The sequence below is a fragment of the Mobula birostris genome, unplaced genomic scaffold, assembly GCF_030028105.1.
Source record: "Mobula birostris isolate sMobBir1 unplaced genomic scaffold, sMobBir1.hap1 scaffold_543, whole genome shotgun sequence".
NCBI lineage: Eukaryota > Metazoa > Chordata > Chondrichthyes > Myliobatiformes > Myliobatidae > Mobula > Mobula birostris.
Genome location: NW_027278273.1, coordinates 142,634 through 162,245, shown reverse-complemented (window position 1 = coordinate 162,245; position 19,612 = coordinate 142,634). Strand labels below are relative to the sequence as shown.

The window sequence follows — 19,612 nt, the reverse complement described above, 5'->3', positions numbered from 1 at the left end:
CACCTCAGGAAAAACATAATTCTCAACCGCCCCCCCCAAGCCCATGACCACCGTCATACCCAGACCGCAGTTGAGGCAAGTAGCTTCCCTGCATCCACTTTGTTGAGCCTTGGTAAGAACTTTTTTGCAAGATCAATTATATCCATTCCCATTCCAAGTCTGCTCATTCTCTCCCCCAATGCAAACCCAGCAGCCTGAGACATTCACTCCCCCCAAGTAGGTCTGCGTTTGGACAAAGGAACTGCGCACACACACTGCTCCAGCTGAGGGCTGAACAGGGCCACATGTCTCGGTAGTGAGGTGTTTCCAATGCTGTACTCAAACCCTCACACTATTTACATTCCTAATCACTTGCTACACCTTCAGATGTGGAAAATACACATTTGAACACCGATGTTACCCAATCTGTCGTTGAAAAAACACACCTCTTCTGAACAAGCCTCATTTTCTTCCCCCCAAATCCCACCTGACATGTCCACGTCCGCACCCCCTTTTACAATCTTCTCCCTACTCACAATCCCACCCAGTCAGTAGCATCAGGACACTTGGGAGTTCGGATTTCTCCAAGACTCATCACGGCTGGGACTCAGGCACTGTCACTAACAGTACAACCTGTTAACTCCGAGTAAACATACACTGCTCTTTGCTTCCTGTCCGGTAACTAATTCTCAACCTACACAACCTCAATTCCTTGTGCTCCAACCTAATTGATCAAACTCAAATGACCATATCAAAAACCTGGATACAGGTCCTCCCCCATGTTACAAATGCACAACTGGATGCAGGTCCTCCCCAGGTCACAAATGCACAACTGGATACAGGCCCTCCCCCACGTTACAAATGCACAACTGGATACAGGCCCTCCCCCACATTACAAATGCACAACTGGATACAGGTCCTCCCCCACGTTACAAATGCACAACTGGATACAGGTCCTCCCCCACGTTACAAATGCACAACTGGATACAGGTCCTCCCCCACGTTACAAATGCACAACTGGATACAGGTCCATCCCCCACGTTACAAATGCACAACTGGATACAGGTCCATCCCCCACATTACAAATGCCCAACTGGATACAGGTCCTCCCCCACGTTACAAATGCACAACTGGATACAGGTCCTCCCCCACGTTACAAATGCACAACTGGATACAGGTCCATCCCCCACGTTACAAATGTACAACTGGACGCAGGTCCTCCCCCAGGTTACAAATGCGCAACTGGATACAGGTCCTCCCCCACGTTACAAATGCACAACTGGATACAGGTCCTCCCCCAGGTCACAAATGCACAACTGGATACAGGTCCATCCCCCACGTTACAAATGCACAACTGGATACAGGTCCATCCCCCATGTTACAAATGCACAACTGGATACAGGTCCAACCCCACGTTACAAATGCACAACTGGATACAGGTCCTCCCCGTTACAAATGCACAACTGGATACAGGTCCATCCCCCACGTTACAAATGCACAACTGGATACAGGTCCTCCCCCACGTTACAAATGCACAACTGGATACAGGTCCATCCCCCACGTTACAAATGCACAACTGGATACAGGTCCATCCCCCATGTTACAAATGCACAACTGGATACAGGTCCAACCCCACGTTACAAATGCACAACTGGATACAGGTCCTCCCCGTTACAAATGCACAACTGGATACAGGTCCATCCCCCACGTTACAAATGCACAACTGGATACAGGTCCTCCCCCACGTTACAAATGCACAACTGGATACAGGTCCATCCCCCACGTTACAAATGCACAACTGGATACAGGTCCTCCCCCACGTTACAAATGCACAACTGGATACAGGTCCTCCCCCAGGTTACAAATGCACAACTGGATGCAGGTCCTCCCCCGTTACAAATGCACAACTGGACGCAGGTCCATCCCCACATTACAAATGCACAACTGGATACAGGTCCTCCCCCATGTTACAAATGCACAACTGGATACAGGCCCTCCCCCATGTTACAAATGCACAACTGGACACAGGTCCTCCCCACGTTACAAATGCACAACTGGATACAGGTCCATCCCCACGTGACAAATGCACAACTGGATGAAGGTCCTCCCCCGTTACAAATGCACAACTGGATACAGGTCCTCCCCCGTTACAAATGCACAACTGGATGCAGGTCCATCCCCACATTACAAATGCACAACTGGATACAGGTCCTCCCCCAGGATACAAATTGTTCTGGAGCTTGTACATGTGAACAAGTGCTTGAGAGTACAGTGGGATAGATTTGAGGGTTGTAGCATCTTCTGCCAGCTAGGTATTCTTTGCAGCTGGATTCCTGACTTGCAAACAGTTTGGGTTACGAAGAGATCTCACGAGTGGAATGTTTCTCTGGGGAAGGCCTGTACACCATTTCCAGTCCCCACCCAGCTTCTCATCACAACCCAGAATGCTCCAGCACTTCAGGCAAACATAATTTTCTCTTCCTGAATCAATGCTAGCCCTTATTCCCGGTGTCAGTACAGAGGCAGAGGAATAGTCAGAGATGCACAGAAATTACCCCTTCAGCCCACGAAGGCCATGCTAGCCCTCAACCACCCATTTACACATCAACATTAATTTTATTTTTTTATCCTCCCAGCATTCCCACCAACCTCTCCCCCCTCCCCCCACCCGCCAGAACACAATTTACAGCACAATTAACCCCCTGACCTGCATACATTTGGGATGTGGGAGGAAACAAAGCACAATTTCAGGGTGAACGTGCCAAATCCACGCACAGAAGAGTGACTGAGGCCAGGACTGGACCCAGGTCTTTGCCACTGGTAGGCAGCAATTCTGTGTTTCAATACTTAGCAAAACACCAGTCCAAACACATGGAGCCACAGAGACTGGAATATGGGAAGAATAGAAATGAACTGCTAGAGGAACTCAGTGGGCCAGACAGCATCTATGGAGGGAAATGTACCCTTTGCCTGGAGGGTAAAGGGGAGATAACCTCCTATCCACCCTTTCAGAGCACTTACCCAGGAGCCAGTAGAACAGGGTCCCCTTTAACACCGATTCCTCAACGGCCTTTTCTTACATCAGCCACGCACCCTTCGATTCCCTCCACAGGCTATGTATCTCCTTGCTTACCCTGGGAATGCTTGCGAGAAGAGCAATATGCAGACTGTGCACTGTTAGAATGGCATAGTCTTTCTGCTCAAGTTTGAGCTCTGCAGTCTCAATGTCAGTCTGCAGTTGGATAGTGCCCCCACCCAACCCCGCCTGTGCACCTCCATCACTGCCAATCACAAACTCCAATGGCACAGAAACAGTCCCTTCCGCCTGACTTGTCCTTACCAACTGCAGTATCAATCTACACCAATCCCATATGCCTGCTTATCTTTCTAAGATTTTCCCATCCAAACACTGTAACTGTACCCATGTCCTCTGGCAGTTCATTCCAGATAACCAGCCTCTGTGAAAGAACTTACCACTCAGGTCTCCTTTGAATTTTCCATCCTCATGCATACCTGTGCCCTCTGGCTCTAGATGCCTGTACCGCAGGGAGAAAGGAAACACACACAAGATGCTGGAGGAACTCAGCAGGCCAGGCAGCAGCTATGGAAGAGAGTAGTCAGTTGACATTTTGGACCAAGGTATTCACGAAGAGATTTCCAAGGATGCTGCCTGGCCTGCTGAGTTCCTCCAGCATTGTGTGTTGCTTTCGATTTCCAGCAGATTTTCTCGTGTTTGTGGCCCTCAGGATGAAAAATCTATTCATCTCATCTATGATTCTCATGATTTTATGAACCTCTATTAGGCCATCCCTCAGCCTCTTGCATTCTGGCGAGAATAACCACAGCTTGTCAATCTTTCCTTGTAACTACAGCCCTGCATTCCAGGCAATCCCTGTGGGGTGGCAACCCAAATTACAGGCAGAACTCCAAAAGTGCTGGAACTGGAAAGAGATTCCAAGCCTGGGCAAGCCTGTATGGCAACACACTCTGTAAGCAGGTGGCTTACTGTACTGACCAGAGCCAGTACAGTTGCTTTTCCCAGAGTTCTGGTATGACCTTGGTTTGATCCAAACACGTGGAATCTGAATGCTCTCTCTGTGATGGATCTCCTGGGTGCTCAGATTTCCTCTCACAGCGCAAAGGCGGGTAGGTTACAGCCGTTGAGAGATACAGCAATGGAAACAGGTCCTTTTCCCAGGCATGTGCAATGACCATCATTTACACTAAACCAAAACCAACTTTAATGTTCTGTTCTTAATTGGCTTTGCAAATCATCCAGTGTACAGAGGTGCAAGGAGAATGTGTCTGCGTGTGTGTCAGGGGCGGGGGGAGAGAAGAGGAGTTCTTGAGCATGAGAGAACAAGATATGGGGTAACAAAAGCGGGGGGAGGGTGGGAGAAAGAATGCAACTACTGTGAGTCAGCATTAATTCAACTAGCTGAATGGCCTCCCTCTGTCCGAAGGAAGAGGTTTCTGTTAAACCTTTCAGTCTGGGAAAGCTTCCAGTCACTGGGTTACACCTGATGTCCAGTCACGGTTAAAGAATTAGTAGCCAACGCATACACACAGCAAGATCTTACACAGAGGGAATACCAGCCATATGATCTGCAGCTTGGACATTGGATATTCAATGTAATGGGCTATCACCAGCACCTTTTCAACATGCAAGATGTCTCCAACCCTGCCTCATCTATCCACAGCTAACATTTCTTTCTACACCTCCAACAATCCTGCACCCTCAGGGCCATAGAGGTACTACACCTGCATTTTTACCATAATACTGGATGTTCACCTTAGGAAAAAAATGGGTTTCCCTGGGTGCTGCAGTTTCTTCCCACATAAACACATGAAGGGTCAGTATGTTAATAATTAGTGTGTGAATTGTGTTCTCTATGGACAAGGAATAGAATCATGATTCTGCCCTGAAGGGCCTACTTCAATGCTGCATGATTCTTTGATCCTGGATTAATTTTAAGGGCTCTTCAGGCTCCATCTCAGTGTTCACCTCTCTCTCTCTCTCTCTCGGAAACTACTTCACACTCAGTTCCAGCATGAATCTTGCTAGGAACCTGTTTCAAACAACATTTGAATTTCTTTTTAAGGTGGTGGAGTTCAGAAATGGTCAGCCGTCAAGTGGTTAGAGCCACTGCCTCACAGCTCTGGCAATCCAAGTTGAATTCTGACCACTGCTGCGGCCAGTGTGGGGCTTGCACATCCTTCCTGACACTTTGTAGGATTCCCACCCCACGGACCAACTGGGTCACAATATCTGTGAGACATCAGACTGTTGTGAATTGCCTCCAGCATGTGGGCGAGGGATAGGATCTGGGAGGAGTTGATAAGAGTGTCCAAAATGGGAATAATGTGTGGTTAATGGTCAGCATGGACCCAATGGGCTGAAGGGTCTTCTACCATGTTGTACCACAAGAGAAACCTTAGTTGTCTTTGCAGTAGCAGGAAGTGAGAGCTCCTTTTGGGGGAAGCAACACCCCTGACAGTGAAGTGTGCCCTCAGCACTCCTTGGGAGAATTGGGTCACAGGCCGAGTGCCTGATTGAGTACAGTGACAAGGAAGCAGGCCCATCAGCAAGAACTCACTCGCCCCACTCCCATTCCTATCAACTCCCCCAGACTGTCCGCACACAAAGGGAGAAGGAGGTAAAACAATTTACAGAGGCCAATTAACACACTGACCTGTGTCTGGCGCTCCTGAGGGAAACCCACGGGATCACAGGGAGAACGTGCAAGCTCCACGCACTAACAAGAGGTCAGGATTGCACCCAAGGTCTCCGGAGTTGTGAAGCTGTGCTCGATCACTGCTGCCCATTTAATCTGAGGCCTGAAACAGAACTACAGCCACAGCACCTAAGGAAAGGGGTCCTGAAATGCACTCAGAATCACAGCTGTTACTGCACAGTTGGGTGCAGCTTCAGTTGGCTGAGATAAGGAATAATAGGCGCCCTAGAGAGCTGCATGCTGGGATCTAGTTTCCCATGGTGTGCAGGTGTGACAGCGGGCAGCAGGAGGAAAGTGGATTAATGTATGATGAAAGAAACCTTGCGAGGCCCTGAGAAGGTGGAACTGGAAGGCTGCTCTGGTAGCAAGTTGGCACAGACACAAAGGAGCTTGACTGACCTCCCAATTGTGTTAAAAGTGTAGAGAACAAGAAACCCACAGTGCGGAATCTGATCGAGTGGTACCAGAGAACAGCCGGGCAGTGAGTTGAACAATGCACTCCCCCACCCCAGCTTTGCATTTAACACAGGCCTTCACAGACATCTCCAGGGTGTGGAGTCAAATACAGGTGACGCATGCGCACATCATCAGAAAAGGATAATGAAGGACTGGGCTCGACTCATGAGCCTGGGGTTGTGGCTCAGAACATTCAGTTCTGCAATAAGCTCACGGCTGCAAGGCAGCTACAGCCACTGAGCAAGCTGAGAGCTGCCACTGGGCAAAAGGTAGCTCCTACTGGCTGGGGTGAGGGGCAGCTCCTCAGTGGCATTGGCATGAATGGTGGCAACCCTGAGCTGCTGGAATAGTGAAAGGAGCTGGCCAAATGCAAGCTTTTTTGATTGTGCAGGATGGGGAAGGGGTTGTTTTTCCAATGGCAGGTGCTCTGCTGGAGCTTCTAAGTATCAGACCGGAAGTACAGGTTGCAAATACCAGTGCCAGTGGTGGGAGCACAGTGTTTAAGTTCTGCAGCTCCAACCTGCCCCACAGGTCATATGCTCCTGTTCACCCTTCGCTAGAACACACTGCTTTGCAGACCGTAGGGTTCATTCCCATTTCATAAGTTTCTATTAGATTCTCTCTCATTCTTTGATGGAATTCAGAAGAATGAGAGGGGATCTTAGTGAAACAAAATTATGACAAGGATAGATATGATAGAGACAGGGAAGTTTTTCCCACTGGTGGGAGAGTCTGGAACAAGCCTCAAGATTCAGGGAGACAGATTTAGGACAGAGATGAGGAGAAATTACTTTTCTTGGAGAGTAGCGAATGTGTGGAATTCTCTGCCCAGGGAGGCAGCAGAAGCTACCTTATTAATTGTATTGAGAACAGTTAAGATAGATGTCTACACAGAAGGGAAAATGCAGGTAAGTGCACCCGAGTCCACGGCCAGAACAGCCATGATCTTATTGCATAGCACAGCAGGCTCCACAGGCCAGATGGCCGACAACTGCTAATTCTTATATCCTTTAGTTCTCCCGCACCAACAGCGGGAAATGATGAACTGCCCAATGCACCTCCCTCAAATACATCAAGGACGCTAGCTGATTTTGGGGGAGGGGAGGCTTGAGGCACACACCTCTCCACAGGCAATACAAACATGTTCACAACATGTGAAAGCAGAAGGCCATTTGACCCCTCAAGCCTGTGCTATCGTTCAGGACAATCATGGCTGATGCATGCTGACCTCAACTCCTCTTATGTGCCAGATCCACCCTGCCTGCAATCTTTCATCTGTTTATCATCTTCTTAAATATATCTAATGATCTGGCCTCCTCCACCCTTTGAAAAGTGTTTATTAGTTTGAAAGGTCCACCCCTCATCTTGCATCTTTGTTCCCTTGTTTGTGTCTCTCCCATAAAACTTCGACACCACTGTCGCCTCAAGATCTTTTACTTTGCAGTAAGGTCACCTCAGTTTTCTAAACTCCAAATACAGATCCAGCCTCTCTTGGCAGGACAATCTTCTCATCCCAGGAATTAACTTGGAAAGAACTTAGCAAGCCAGGCAGCATCTACAGAAAAGGGTAAACAGTCCTGATGAAGGGTCTCAGCCTGAAACATTGACTGTTTGCTCTTTTCCACAGATGCTGCTCTGATTTCCAGTATCTTCTGATTTTCTCATGTTTGGTGAATCTGGCGTCTGCACGAGATACAGCTTTAACATGACCTTCCTAAAGCAGTTATTTACTGCAAAACACACCCTCCTCTCCACCTCTTTCCCATCACTGTAGGCTCAGCTGTCAAGTTTAAGTGTACTTAATACAGAGGAAATTCAAGTGTGGCCGCACAACATGAGGGATAAAGGTTTGCAATGGGGTATTTAATATTTTGTTCTCCCTGCACCTCAATCTGCAGAGGATCGCATGGATCCCCACAGCCAAGCCAAGAGTGGACAAACGATCATGTGTAGGCAATGCTCAGGCAAGTTCTTCCACTTCCACACAAGCTCTACCCTCCCCAACAAAACTCACATCAGTTGGACAGAATTAGGGCAAGGGGAGGGGAGGGGCATTAGGAAAGGGTAGGAATATGTAACAGAGAGGTGTAGCAGTATTTAAAGGGGTCATAGTGGGAGCTCTATTATACTTGTTTTATACCTCAACTACGTAAATCTTACAATAAACAAATGGGAGATCAGAAGTGCAAAACTGATAAGATGGTGAGGTGGGGGAAGAAGAGTGTGGTGGTGATGGAGGATGAGGGGAGGAGGAGGAGGAACAGAATAAATGCAACATTGTAACTAAATCAAAGGTGTAAGTCAAGGATGCCAATGGTAGGGTGCTGTAAGTGGTGAGGGTGTGAGGTTGAGGAATGAGAGGACTGATAACCCAATGCCTTGCTTATTTGGAACTAGAACAGGGAAGAGGAGGAAATTGAGAGGGCCTTGTGTCAGCAACAATTCCTTGACCAAATCACCCCTCATGGATGTTGCCTAGCCACTACCTGAGCCAGTGTGATACCTGCAGTCTCCTCTTCATCAACACCCACAGCCTCTCTGCGACTACCCCTCTCTTGCTTCCTTTGAATCGAGAACAGGTAGATTTTTCTCCAGTTCAATTCCTTATTAAGATCACCACCGATTTGACTAACCTCAGCTCCGCATCCCCGCCCCTCACTTACAGAATACACCTCCCTCTGCTTGAAAACTTTCATAGCCTCTGCTCTCATGTGTCTGTGTGTGTGTGTATAAGCGTGTTCCCAAGACCCACTACTGAGTGTGTGTGTGTGTGTGTGTGTGTGTGTGTGTGTGTGGGGGGGGGGAGCTTCCACTGGTCTCCTGCAATGTTTAAATAGAGATCCATTCTCCTGCAGGTGGAAACATCCTCTCCATGTTCATCCTGTCGAGATATCACCTTCACACAACGTGAAGTACTCTGGGCAAGCGAACTGCAAAAGCCTGCCACGCACACAGCTCGATCAAATCCATATGCAGGTGGGCAAATCATCCTTCCACCTAGACAGTCTGCCATCAAGCAGCAATAGCTGTTCTTGTTATAGGGACAGCAACAAGGATAGAGTGGACTTCCAGAGGGCACAGCCTCAGAATACAAGAACATCCCTTTAAAACAGAGACGTGGAGGAATTTCTTAACCAGAGGGTGGTGAATCTCTGCAATTCATTGACATAGAACTCTGTGAAGGCCAAGTCATTGGGTATAGTTAAAACAAAAGTTCGCAGGTTCTTGATTAGTAAGGGACTCAAGTGTTACGTGAAGACAGAATGGGCATGAAGGGAAAGAATGAATGAGCCATCTTCAAACCTGACAACAACCTCATGGGCTGTTATGGGCCTAATTCTGCTACATCTTAAGGCCTTATTGACACATACCTTGTGCTGGTAAATGGCATGAGTGTACTTGATGGACAGCATGCACTTGGTATGAAGGGCTGTCTTCTCTACAGCGGTTATTAGGGGAGTTGGGAGTTTATTGTTTATGGCAATTTCAACACATAGTAGCCGGCAGCTCTCTATTCCCTCTCCACTACCACCTCACTACCCCGTCAAAACATCCTCCTCCTCCACTTAGTCTTTCTTGGACAATCAGCCTCTCCTTACCCTGTCTCCTCTCCAAAGTCTGGGGCACATGACGGCCTTCTGTCAGTTTGAAACCCTCATGCACTTGCTGCATCCCTCTCCCCCTGACCTGTGACACCTGGCTGGCAAATCCATTATACACAAGTCACCACACTCACCTCCCATGAACATGGAAAAGGGGGGGGTCTCCTCTTCTCAACTGCACCCAAAGACTTAATTGTTTTGTTATTTTTAACAAGACTTGCTTGTGTTTCAAGAGCAAACCCATTTTCTGACGGAATATCTACACAGCAAAACAGCCATCAGCCTTAAGCTGATAACCCTCCTCACATCAACTGGGATCTGATGAAGTGTTGCAGTCAGACAACATCCTTCCCACAAATCCAGCTGCTATATCTGTCAGGAGGCAAACAACCTGTGCTTACAGGCACTCTCCCAGCTGATCAAATTCCTTCTGTTGCCCATGGCTCAATGATTCTGTGCCCCTCTCTCATCCCACAGGGACTTGGGCAATGGTCAGCATGTCCCACCCTAGCCTGAGAGTTGGAACTGACACAGATCATCTTGTCAATGGGCCTTTAAAAGCTCTCTTCAAAAAGGTGACGGGCTGGTGGGGCTCTCCCATACAGCCAATTTTCACCCCTCCCCTCATTCAGAGGCGAAAACGTGGACATGGTTATTTCTCAATGCTGCGTGTGAAAGCACATCAGCCTGGCTCTCCCTAGTTTCCTACCACCCCTTTGGCCCCTCCCCAAACCTACCCCGGAGCCCAATCTCAGTTCTTTTCCTGTCATAAAGGATTGGGTTCATATCCAGGCCAGGAACTTACCATATGCTTTACCCATTCATTATTAGAGAAAATCTCTGGCTACGCTTGTTTACTGGCTCCCAAGCTGATCAATCATTAGTGGGTTTGGAAATATGTTGAGGATAAATGTCCTTCCCTAAAAGCCTGAAGTTTCAACAAAACCATCATTTTACTTTATGAATCACATTGGTTTAAAAGTACCTCAGTTGCAATCCTGTGATACAATTTTTTGTTCCCTGACCAAATGTTCAAAAGTTCTGGCTGTATCCCTGCCATTTGCCACTATATCTCATTTCCTAACTGGGCGATCATTGAAGGAAAGCAAAGGCAAGACACTGAGAGACAGTACTCCACTGGCCAGCCCTGTAAGCCACCATAACTGACAGGAGGAAGGTATCATTGAGTAGTGGTGGTGATGATGTTGGAAGGTGGGTGAGGCAGCCACTGAATTTCATAGACCTGTGACCCAACTCTCAGTTTTAATCCGACCCTAAATCAGATTCCAAACACATCTCCCCATCTATGTGTTGAAATATTTCTTCACTTTGACCCTCAGTGAGTTTATTCCAATTGCTTTCTTTAAAAAAGGCTGCCATTCTCCACCCCACCAATGAACTCAAATCAGATCATCCCATGATACTCTGGCCCAGGAAAGTTGATTAATGCTGGTGTATTGATCACTGATTTAACTCACCAAATGAGGATATCTCAGATGACTCCCCTCCCTTCTACCCAAGGCCAGAGGCATCATTAAAGCACATAGGCAGGACTGTAAAAATGTTCCTTTTTGTTGTGATTCGGCCCCAATTGCCAAGTGTGCACATGAAAGAGGTAGTGCTCCTGAAGCCAACAGCCAAGGGAGTGGAAGCCCAAGACAACTGCTTACTGAGCTTCTTTCGATTGACCTTCAGGTCTTTAAACCCTCTCCATTATCTCCTGACCTCAACCTAGAGGAGGAAACCTCTGACCCACCTCTGTACACTTCAGAGTGAATGGCCACAGAAGTTTAGGGTGCCACCATTCCCTCAACTGAACCTCACTAAACTTTTTCTCCCAAGGAAACCCCAGCATGGCCAGGCTCAGTTCATGGCTACAACCCCATGGAAGTGCTGCTAATGACCAAGTCAGGTTGATGAATCTTAACGATGAATGCTCCATTTTGGTTGAAAGGCCCTAAACAGCTGGATATTGAGTGAGCACAGGGTGGGGGGAAAAGAAGAATTACTTGCCGTAGATTTCCAGCTTTTTTTGCTTCAAAGTAGCTCCCCTCACATTGCAATGGGACTTGTCACGTTATCCACACAGAAATGGGGCAAGTCTGGTTAGCAATGGGGACTAGACAAGACCATTGCTCCTGGGTGCATGGGGGTGGGAAGGTGGAATATACCTCCCAACAATAAAGGTTACTGCTTTTGAAGTCGCTGCTTAACTAAAACTTACTTGGCTTGCACAACCCTTCAGGCTTCATCTTAGACATTTTACGAAGCAAGGATCACGACCAACCCGGCTGCTGTGTGAAACCCACAAAAGGCAAAAGGTGGTACTCCCCGTCCCCAGCCTTGACTTTTGGGTGCATATGATAGAGGATTGTGTCTTGGGAGAGGATATGCTGTATGAATACAGTATGGGTGCTTAAGGGGGTAGAGCGGGGCAAGAAACACTCAAGCGATTGGTGCATTTGCAATTAAAACAGCAATTGGAAGCAGCTTTATTTTCCCCAAACAAATGTGATCTGCTAATAAGTGCACGATGCGACCATTTGGATTTTCTTGGAGGCAGAGAAGGAAGGTGGGGGGGGAATGAAGGAAAGGAGAGGGAGGGAAGGAAAAAAACTCCACCGTCTGCTCAACTATGCCACCAGAGACCAACATTTTTTAAAAAAGTTAAAGACGAAGGCACTTAAAAAATCTACCAGCCTGCTACTGAAAAACCCTCTAAAAAGCCACTACTCAACTACAAAAATTAAACGGAGGGGCGGAGAGTTGTACAAAAATATAAATATATACTCTCTATATGAATAACATCAATATAAAATGGACAAAAACTTTAAAAATTGCATTGTAACACTTCAAAATTGAACAGTTCGATTCAAGCTCGGAGAAAAAGGAGGAAAGGAGGAGCAAGAGTTTTCTCGATACAAAATTTGTCAAAGAGATCACCTCTGGAAAAAATATTAACAGTTTGAACAGCAGTATAAAAAAGGGGAAAACGCTTGGAAAAAAGAGAGAGAAGTTAAAAACATTATTTGAAAAACAATTCCTCAGGTTGTTAAATTAAAAAATACTTTAAACTAAATATACCAGTTATGTATGTGTGCTTTTAGAAAATCTACTCGCGCACACTGCTAAAACTACAGATATTTGTTAAAAAGGAGTATACAGCTTTTTTTTTTAAAAAAAGGAAAAATATTTTGCATCTCTTAAAACACTTCAGCTTTAAAAAAAAAGTTTTGTGAGAAAAAATGTTGGTGCTTACTTCTGCATTCATGTTGATCTTATAGAGAGGCCCAACCAACTGGTTTTTAGGGAAAAAGTGTCCACAAAACTGCGAATATAAAAAAAGATTAAAAGTACAAAAGTTCAACAAAAGCAATTTGAGGAAAAGAAATCATTCTCACTTTTATTAAAGTTCTCGGTCTGAAAAGTGCCACCTTTGCAACACTGGGCTGGGATGGGGCAGGGCAGATGCCCACTGTGACATTACTCCACTGCCATCGAGTGCTCTGGCAGCCCTGCCAGTGAAAAAGGAGGCAGGTTGAGCATTGGCAGCAGGCAGCAGCCACACCTTACCATGGCTCAGAAGCCATGGAACACAAGTAATTATTTTTTCTAAAACAAAAATAAACAAATTAATGACACCAAATTAACTAAAGAAAATCGGAGAAGTCAGCCATGGTAGAATTTGCCCTCAAACCATTCTGAGCCTTTCAGTGATCAACATCTTGATGGCAGCAAAATGTGCCAACTTCTGCTTTTTGCCTTAGAAAAGCACAAGACATCTTTGATTTTGCAGCTTTTCAAAATACTGCTTCACGCATTTTTGCTAAAAATGCCAATTTTCATTTTAAGTTATTTTTTAATTTCAAGACGCAGAAGTAAAAACCAAGTGTACTTGATGTCTTCCCTCCAAAAATTATGAAACCTATATAATAAATATTTTCAAAGCACAAAACATTAACAATGTTCTCAAAACAGGAAATATGGAGAAACAACCTTGAAGATTTTTTTTTTAAATGTAATGATTTAGATGAAGTATCCAATTTATCAAAATAGATTTTTGATTGTTAACCTTTTAAACATTTTTTCAATTAGTTTTAGAGTGTTCCAGAGAAATGGGGTTTTACTAAAAGTGGAAAACAAAGGTTGAGGTACAAAATATGAAACTTTCCTTTTTTCAAAATGCTGAATAAACGCGAAACATAATATTCTCCAATTCAAAATATCTATAACATTCAAAAAGTCTAAATACCTTCTCTCTGCTTTTGAAAAGAGAAAGTTTCTACTTTCTCACAAATCACATCACTTTCTATATCCTCGTGAGACATTTCCTGCCAAATGCACTTGTGGCAAGTACAAAATAGTGCAGAAACACCTTTAAAAGCACTTAATGTTCTGCCTTGTAATTGAACTTATGCTTAAAAAGGCAGCTGAGCTGTGATACGGAAAAATCCGAAGTGCAAAGCAGTTTAGCATATAAACAGTTCTTTTAAAAAATGCTTCCTATTATGAAAAATTAGGCTCCCTAAAAAGCTCGTTTCCAATGTGTAAAATGCTATTAAGATAAAAACCCCCTCAATCTTAAAAACATCTTAAAGTATTTCCACTCTCCCCACTCCTAAAAAAGGGGAAACTACCATAGTTTTTGGAAAGTACAAAACAAAGGGAGCTTTCCATAAATTTTTAAAAAATCTTTAAAAAGTGCTAATTGTACATCCCTTTAAAAACCTGTCCCTAGCCAGAAACTTGAGGGTAAATTTTTCATGATCCCATCTGTAATCATAAATATATATAAATGTTTAAATTTGTTTCTAGTTGTATCGCTAAACTGAGTAATGTTTGATTTAAATGGGATGAGTGCATCTTGCAAAATTAGAGTTTAGTTAAAAACTTCATAAATTAGTATTAAGTTTAAAAGCCGTACAAGTAAATTTGACTAATGTATTCTAATTCCAAATAATAGCCCAACTAATAATCAAAATTCTGTATTTAAATAGAGCCATGATCTTTAAGTTTAATGACAATTTTGAAATCTGAAATAAATTAGTACATCAAACAGAAATGCATTATTTCAGTGTTCAAAAATAAAACGTTTTAGCACTATTTAGGTTTATATTCATAAACAGATCGTTTAATTTGATGGCTGTAGAATTTCTAACTGCTTTAACTCAATGCTTTAAACAATTGTAATTTTTAAATGATAAGACGGATATTTTTGGGAAATTGTACAAATAAATGTTTCTTACCATTATTTTTGTTATAAGCTGATGCAAAAAATATTTAATTATAATCAGAATTTAACAAGGAATTGGAAAGAATTCCAGTGTAGTATATAGTGACATATGTACTTTAATAAATTTACTGTTTTTTACAATTGGTAATAATCTACACAATGGAATTAACAAACATATTAGTTTTAATCAATTGTGAAACAAGTTTCAGAATTATAAAGCAGAATATAAAACTGTTCTCATTCTATATAACCACGATTTTATATTTTCAAAATGAACTATAAAGATTTTAGATTTAGTAAGGATTAAAACTGAAGCAGACATCACATTATTAGCATTTGGATTATATGATGACTTTAACTAGAAAAACAAGAAGTTTAACCACTCAATTCAACATGGAGTTCACACTAAAGCAGAATTTATAATTGTACCATATTCAAAATATTAAGTAAAACTGCATTTTGAGCAGTGAATACTGAGCCAACAAGGCTCTCATTATTTATTGCTAATTATTTATATTTGCATTTGCAGAGTCTGTTGTTCATTGATACTGTTTAGTTACTGTTCTATAGATTTGTTGAGTATGCCTGCAGGAAAAAAAATCTCAGGGTTGTATGTGGTGACATGCACATACTCTGATATTAGATTTTACTTTGAACATCAGTATTAATTTCTGCATAAACATATCTTTATGGGTTTCTGAATGTGGGCAAATGTTTAGTTAAAAATTATACAACAGAGAGGATAGACTTATCAGAGCCATTTGTATTTAATTTTGTTTTTTTTAAATATATATTTTGCTGAAGCCTTATCAGTTGAAACTATATATTGATCTCTTTCTGTGGACAGTTATGTGAAGATTTTGCAATACACTTACTAGTTGTATTGGCTGCACCCTGAACAGCACACACATATAAATCAATATTGTGCAGGTTTAAGTAGGTTGCAGCAACCAAGTTATATTTTATGCAGGTTTATTTAACTAACTGAGAATCTGGCAGACAGATTTATGAATTGTTTTGAGATTTAGGCAAGCATTCTAGATTTTACTTAGAAGAAAGGTATCCCTACTCCAATTTTTAAAAGGTCCCCATCAGCTGATATATTTTTATAGATCCATAAATGAGGTGAAGATTAGGTGACAATCCTGAAGTTATTTTTTTACGTTTACATATTCATTGTGTAATATTCATACACATGCATACAGATTTGCATTAGTTCCTCTCTTGGTGCTGCAACAAATAAATTAGAGCTAATATAGCAAAGTTCCCTTCTATTCCTGGGAGTATAGGCAGGGGCAATTATGTAGATTTATCCACATGTAGAGTCTTCAGCCTCAATCACATCCTCCAAACAAGGATACAGCATTGAAATGTTATTCACACCTAATATACTCCAATTTATATAGAGCAATTTTCATTTATATTGATTAACCTCTACGTCTAGGCTTTTAAGACAAGGCTCCTACACCCAAATATTAGTTACCAACATTTACAGATTCCTCCTTACTTATAGGTGTTAGCCAATGCTACAAGCAACAATAAATTACCCTTTCCCCAGGATTATCCACTTCTTATTCCAAGGCATTAAGGAATATTATAGGAACATTATGCAACATAATTCAGATTCCAATTTATCACTGTTTAGTTAAAGCAGCTGGGCCCAAATGTTAGTTATCCATATTCTCATAGATTTATACATTTTTACAGACTGTACTCTATCCTAGGGCATTTAGATGAATGTCTAACAACTAAAAATTTTGTAACTATTCCTAGGCATTAAGACAATGTTACAGCACCAAAATGTTAATCTTATCCAGGATTGTACCCATATTTATATAGGTGGTTACAGTGCCTTAAAAACGTTATACAGGCATTTATTCAAGTCCCTAGAAAATGACAGTAATTTAGACAGTAATTTCATAGGTCCTTTGCAATAAATGTATTTACTGAAAATTATATAGATTTACACACATTTATAAAGGCCCCCAGCAAAAACTTCACTTATATTTGTACTCATATTCACATATTTATTATATTACTATATGTTAAAGTTAGTTACCCACATTTTATAGATGTGCTGCTGTTTATGTAGATTTACCCTCATTTATATTGGCATTTCGGGTGATTGTAACAACAGAATGCTAGTTATCCATATTTATTTAGATTTATCCACGTTTATAAATTTGTCCTTATTTATCTAGACATTTAGGCCTAATATGTAGCAACATTTATTGATGTATCCACATTTATATAGATTTATCGACATTGAGAGAGATTCCTACCACCTTCCCCAGAGACGTTAACACTAAGCCGGATCCCCACCGAACACACGCCACCCACCCCCTTTTCCCTCCACAAAACCTCCCCACCCCACACAACCACCACCCCACCACCACCCCAAAAAAAGACCACCTGACTTCCCCGCCTTCCTGTTGTTTTAAGACTGTTGGTACTCACCGAGGAGAGGACAAAACCCCCGAGAGACAGAGAGGAGGGACGGGGGGGTTTGGTGAGGAGGGAAGGAAGGAGGGAGGGAGGGAAGGGGGAGTTGAGGAGGAGGAAGTGGGGGAAGAGAGGGGCGGCTTGAGACTCGCTCTTTGCCGGATGGGGGGGATATTGGGAAGGATGGATGGAGGGCAGCTGTCCTTATTTATGATCTGAAAGGTGCCTTTTTTTCTGAAGGGAAAGGTGGAGGGAGACGGATCAAGGGATTGGAGCGCCTCACAAACACACACACACACACACGGAGCGGGAGAGAGGTCGCACGCAAACTCCAGGCCTTCTTTTTTTCCCCCCTCCCAGCGAAAAAACAACGCCCGGCGGCGGAAAGTAAATAATTAAAAAGCCAAACAAAAACTAAAAATATTTTAAATAAGGTGCGGGAGAGGGAGGAGAGAAAAAGAGAGAGAGAGGAGGGAAAAGTTCCCCACAACAACCAACAAAATGGCGGCCGCCGACCGAGAGGGAGAAAGAGCGAGACAGGCGGCAGCGCCAAAGAGAAGGCGGGGCCAAAATGGACGACCTAACTTAATTTTCCAAATGCTCACCGTCCATTGGCCACGGTCCGCCAGCGCCTCGCACCCCATTAGCTGCGGGCCACGACCATCAGCAGAATTTAGGATTAAACCCACCTCCTTCCGTGCATCTTAACTTGACGGTTTTTTCCTCCCCGTCACTCAGCCAATCCGCATCCGTCACGCTCACCCCGCCCTCCCCGGATGATCTCCGACCGATTGGTCACGTTGTGAGGGCGATTCCGCAATCCGCATCGTTGATTAGATAACTGGCCCGTCGGTCAAGATTCCGCTTGTCACGTTATTTTTAAAAAGCTGGTCGATCGATTTGTTTTTTTCATCTTTTGCTCTTGGTATGTTCCTGCTGAGTTAATAAAAAGAAACAAGTATATTTATCGCCTTTGAGGTGTTGGCGGCCCAAGGCTTCGTCCTAATACAACAGAACGAAGAAGAAAAGGCTGATTGCAATTGGTTGCGTTTGTGTCAATCTCAACCGTTCAGTGCGTAATGACGTAAAACGTAGAAAAACTCCAGCCTCAAGACTGCACTTGAGGGGCGGGAAAATAATGGTATTTCCATTTCTGATTGGTTGAGGGAACTGCTAATCAAGTTGAAGAGCACAGGGCAAGACCTGTCTCGTGAAAAGCAGCCCATTGCCTTCCCCATAGACTTACTCCATGTTGAAATGAGTTGGCTACTTTCATCGTCCTTAACCACATTCATTTTAGTTGGTTTTGTTGTATAGTTGGTGCATTAAAACACTTTAGACCTAGTCAATCAGATAGTGGTCTGTCGGGCAAAAAAAAAACAGATTTTTGACTGGGTGGATTTGGAGAGGATATCAGAATCTATTGTCGTGAAATTTGTTGGTTTGTGGCAACAGTATGGTGCAATATTTAAAAATTACTATGATTTTAAAAATTAAATTGTGCAAAAAAAATGGATAATGAGGTAGTTATAAACAAGAGAAAATCTGCAGATGCTGGAAGTCCGCACAACACATAGACAAACTGCTGGAGGAACTCAGCAGGCCAGGCACCACCTATGGAAAACAGTACAGTCAACGTACAGGACTGACGAAGGGTTCCGGCCGGAAACATCGACTGTACTTTTTCCCGTTGATGCTGCCTGGCCTGCTGAGTTCCTCCAACATTCCGTGTGGTAGTTACGTTTGTGATTGGCTAGTCAAAAAATTGATGAAGTTGTTTTCAAAACGTTGAGTGTGGGTCTTCAGTCCCTGGGCCTCCTCCCTAAGGATGGTAACAGAAGGGGTATGTCCCACTTGTCTATGACAATCTATGCTGATCCTGTCAGCCCACACTTGACCCATGTTTCTCTAAACCTTTCCTGACTGTGAACCTATCCAAAAGTCTTTTCAACTTTGTTATTGTAGCTGCCTTAACCACAGCCTCTGGCAGTTTGTTCCGTACACCTGTCACCCTCTGTGTGGGAATAACTTGTCCTGTTAAATTTTTTCCCATGTAACCTTAAACCTGTTCCATCTAGTTTTATATGTTTATAAAGTGGGTGGTTACAGTCCTTTTTTTGTATTGAATTGGCTTTATTTCTTACATCCTTCACATACATGAGGAG

The 19,612-nt window shown here is 43.6% G+C and overlaps 1 protein-coding gene across 6 annotated transcripts in view; it reads right to left on the bottom strand.

Annotated features, from left to right (window-relative positions):
- hnrnpc (heterogeneous nuclear ribonucleoprotein C) overlaps positions 1 to 17,983 on the bottom strand; it is a 31,558-nt gene extending 13,575 nt beyond the window's left edge. For 2 of the 6 annotated variants that reach the window (XM_072250697.1, XM_072250696.1), the window contains exons 1-2: positions 17,463 to 17,983; positions 13,032 to 13,100 (exon numbers count right to left, since the gene is read on the bottom strand). In XM_072250697.1, the coding sequence (XP_072106798.1) occupies positions 13,032 to 13,043 (12 nt within the window). In that variant the 5' untranslated portion in view covers positions 13,044 to 13,100; positions 17,463 to 17,983. The other 4 variants (XM_072250698.1, XM_072250699.1, XM_072250701.1 and 1 more) reach the window with 4 other exon arrangements.
- Between the last annotated feature and the right edge of the window lie 1,629 nt (positions 17,984 to 19,612).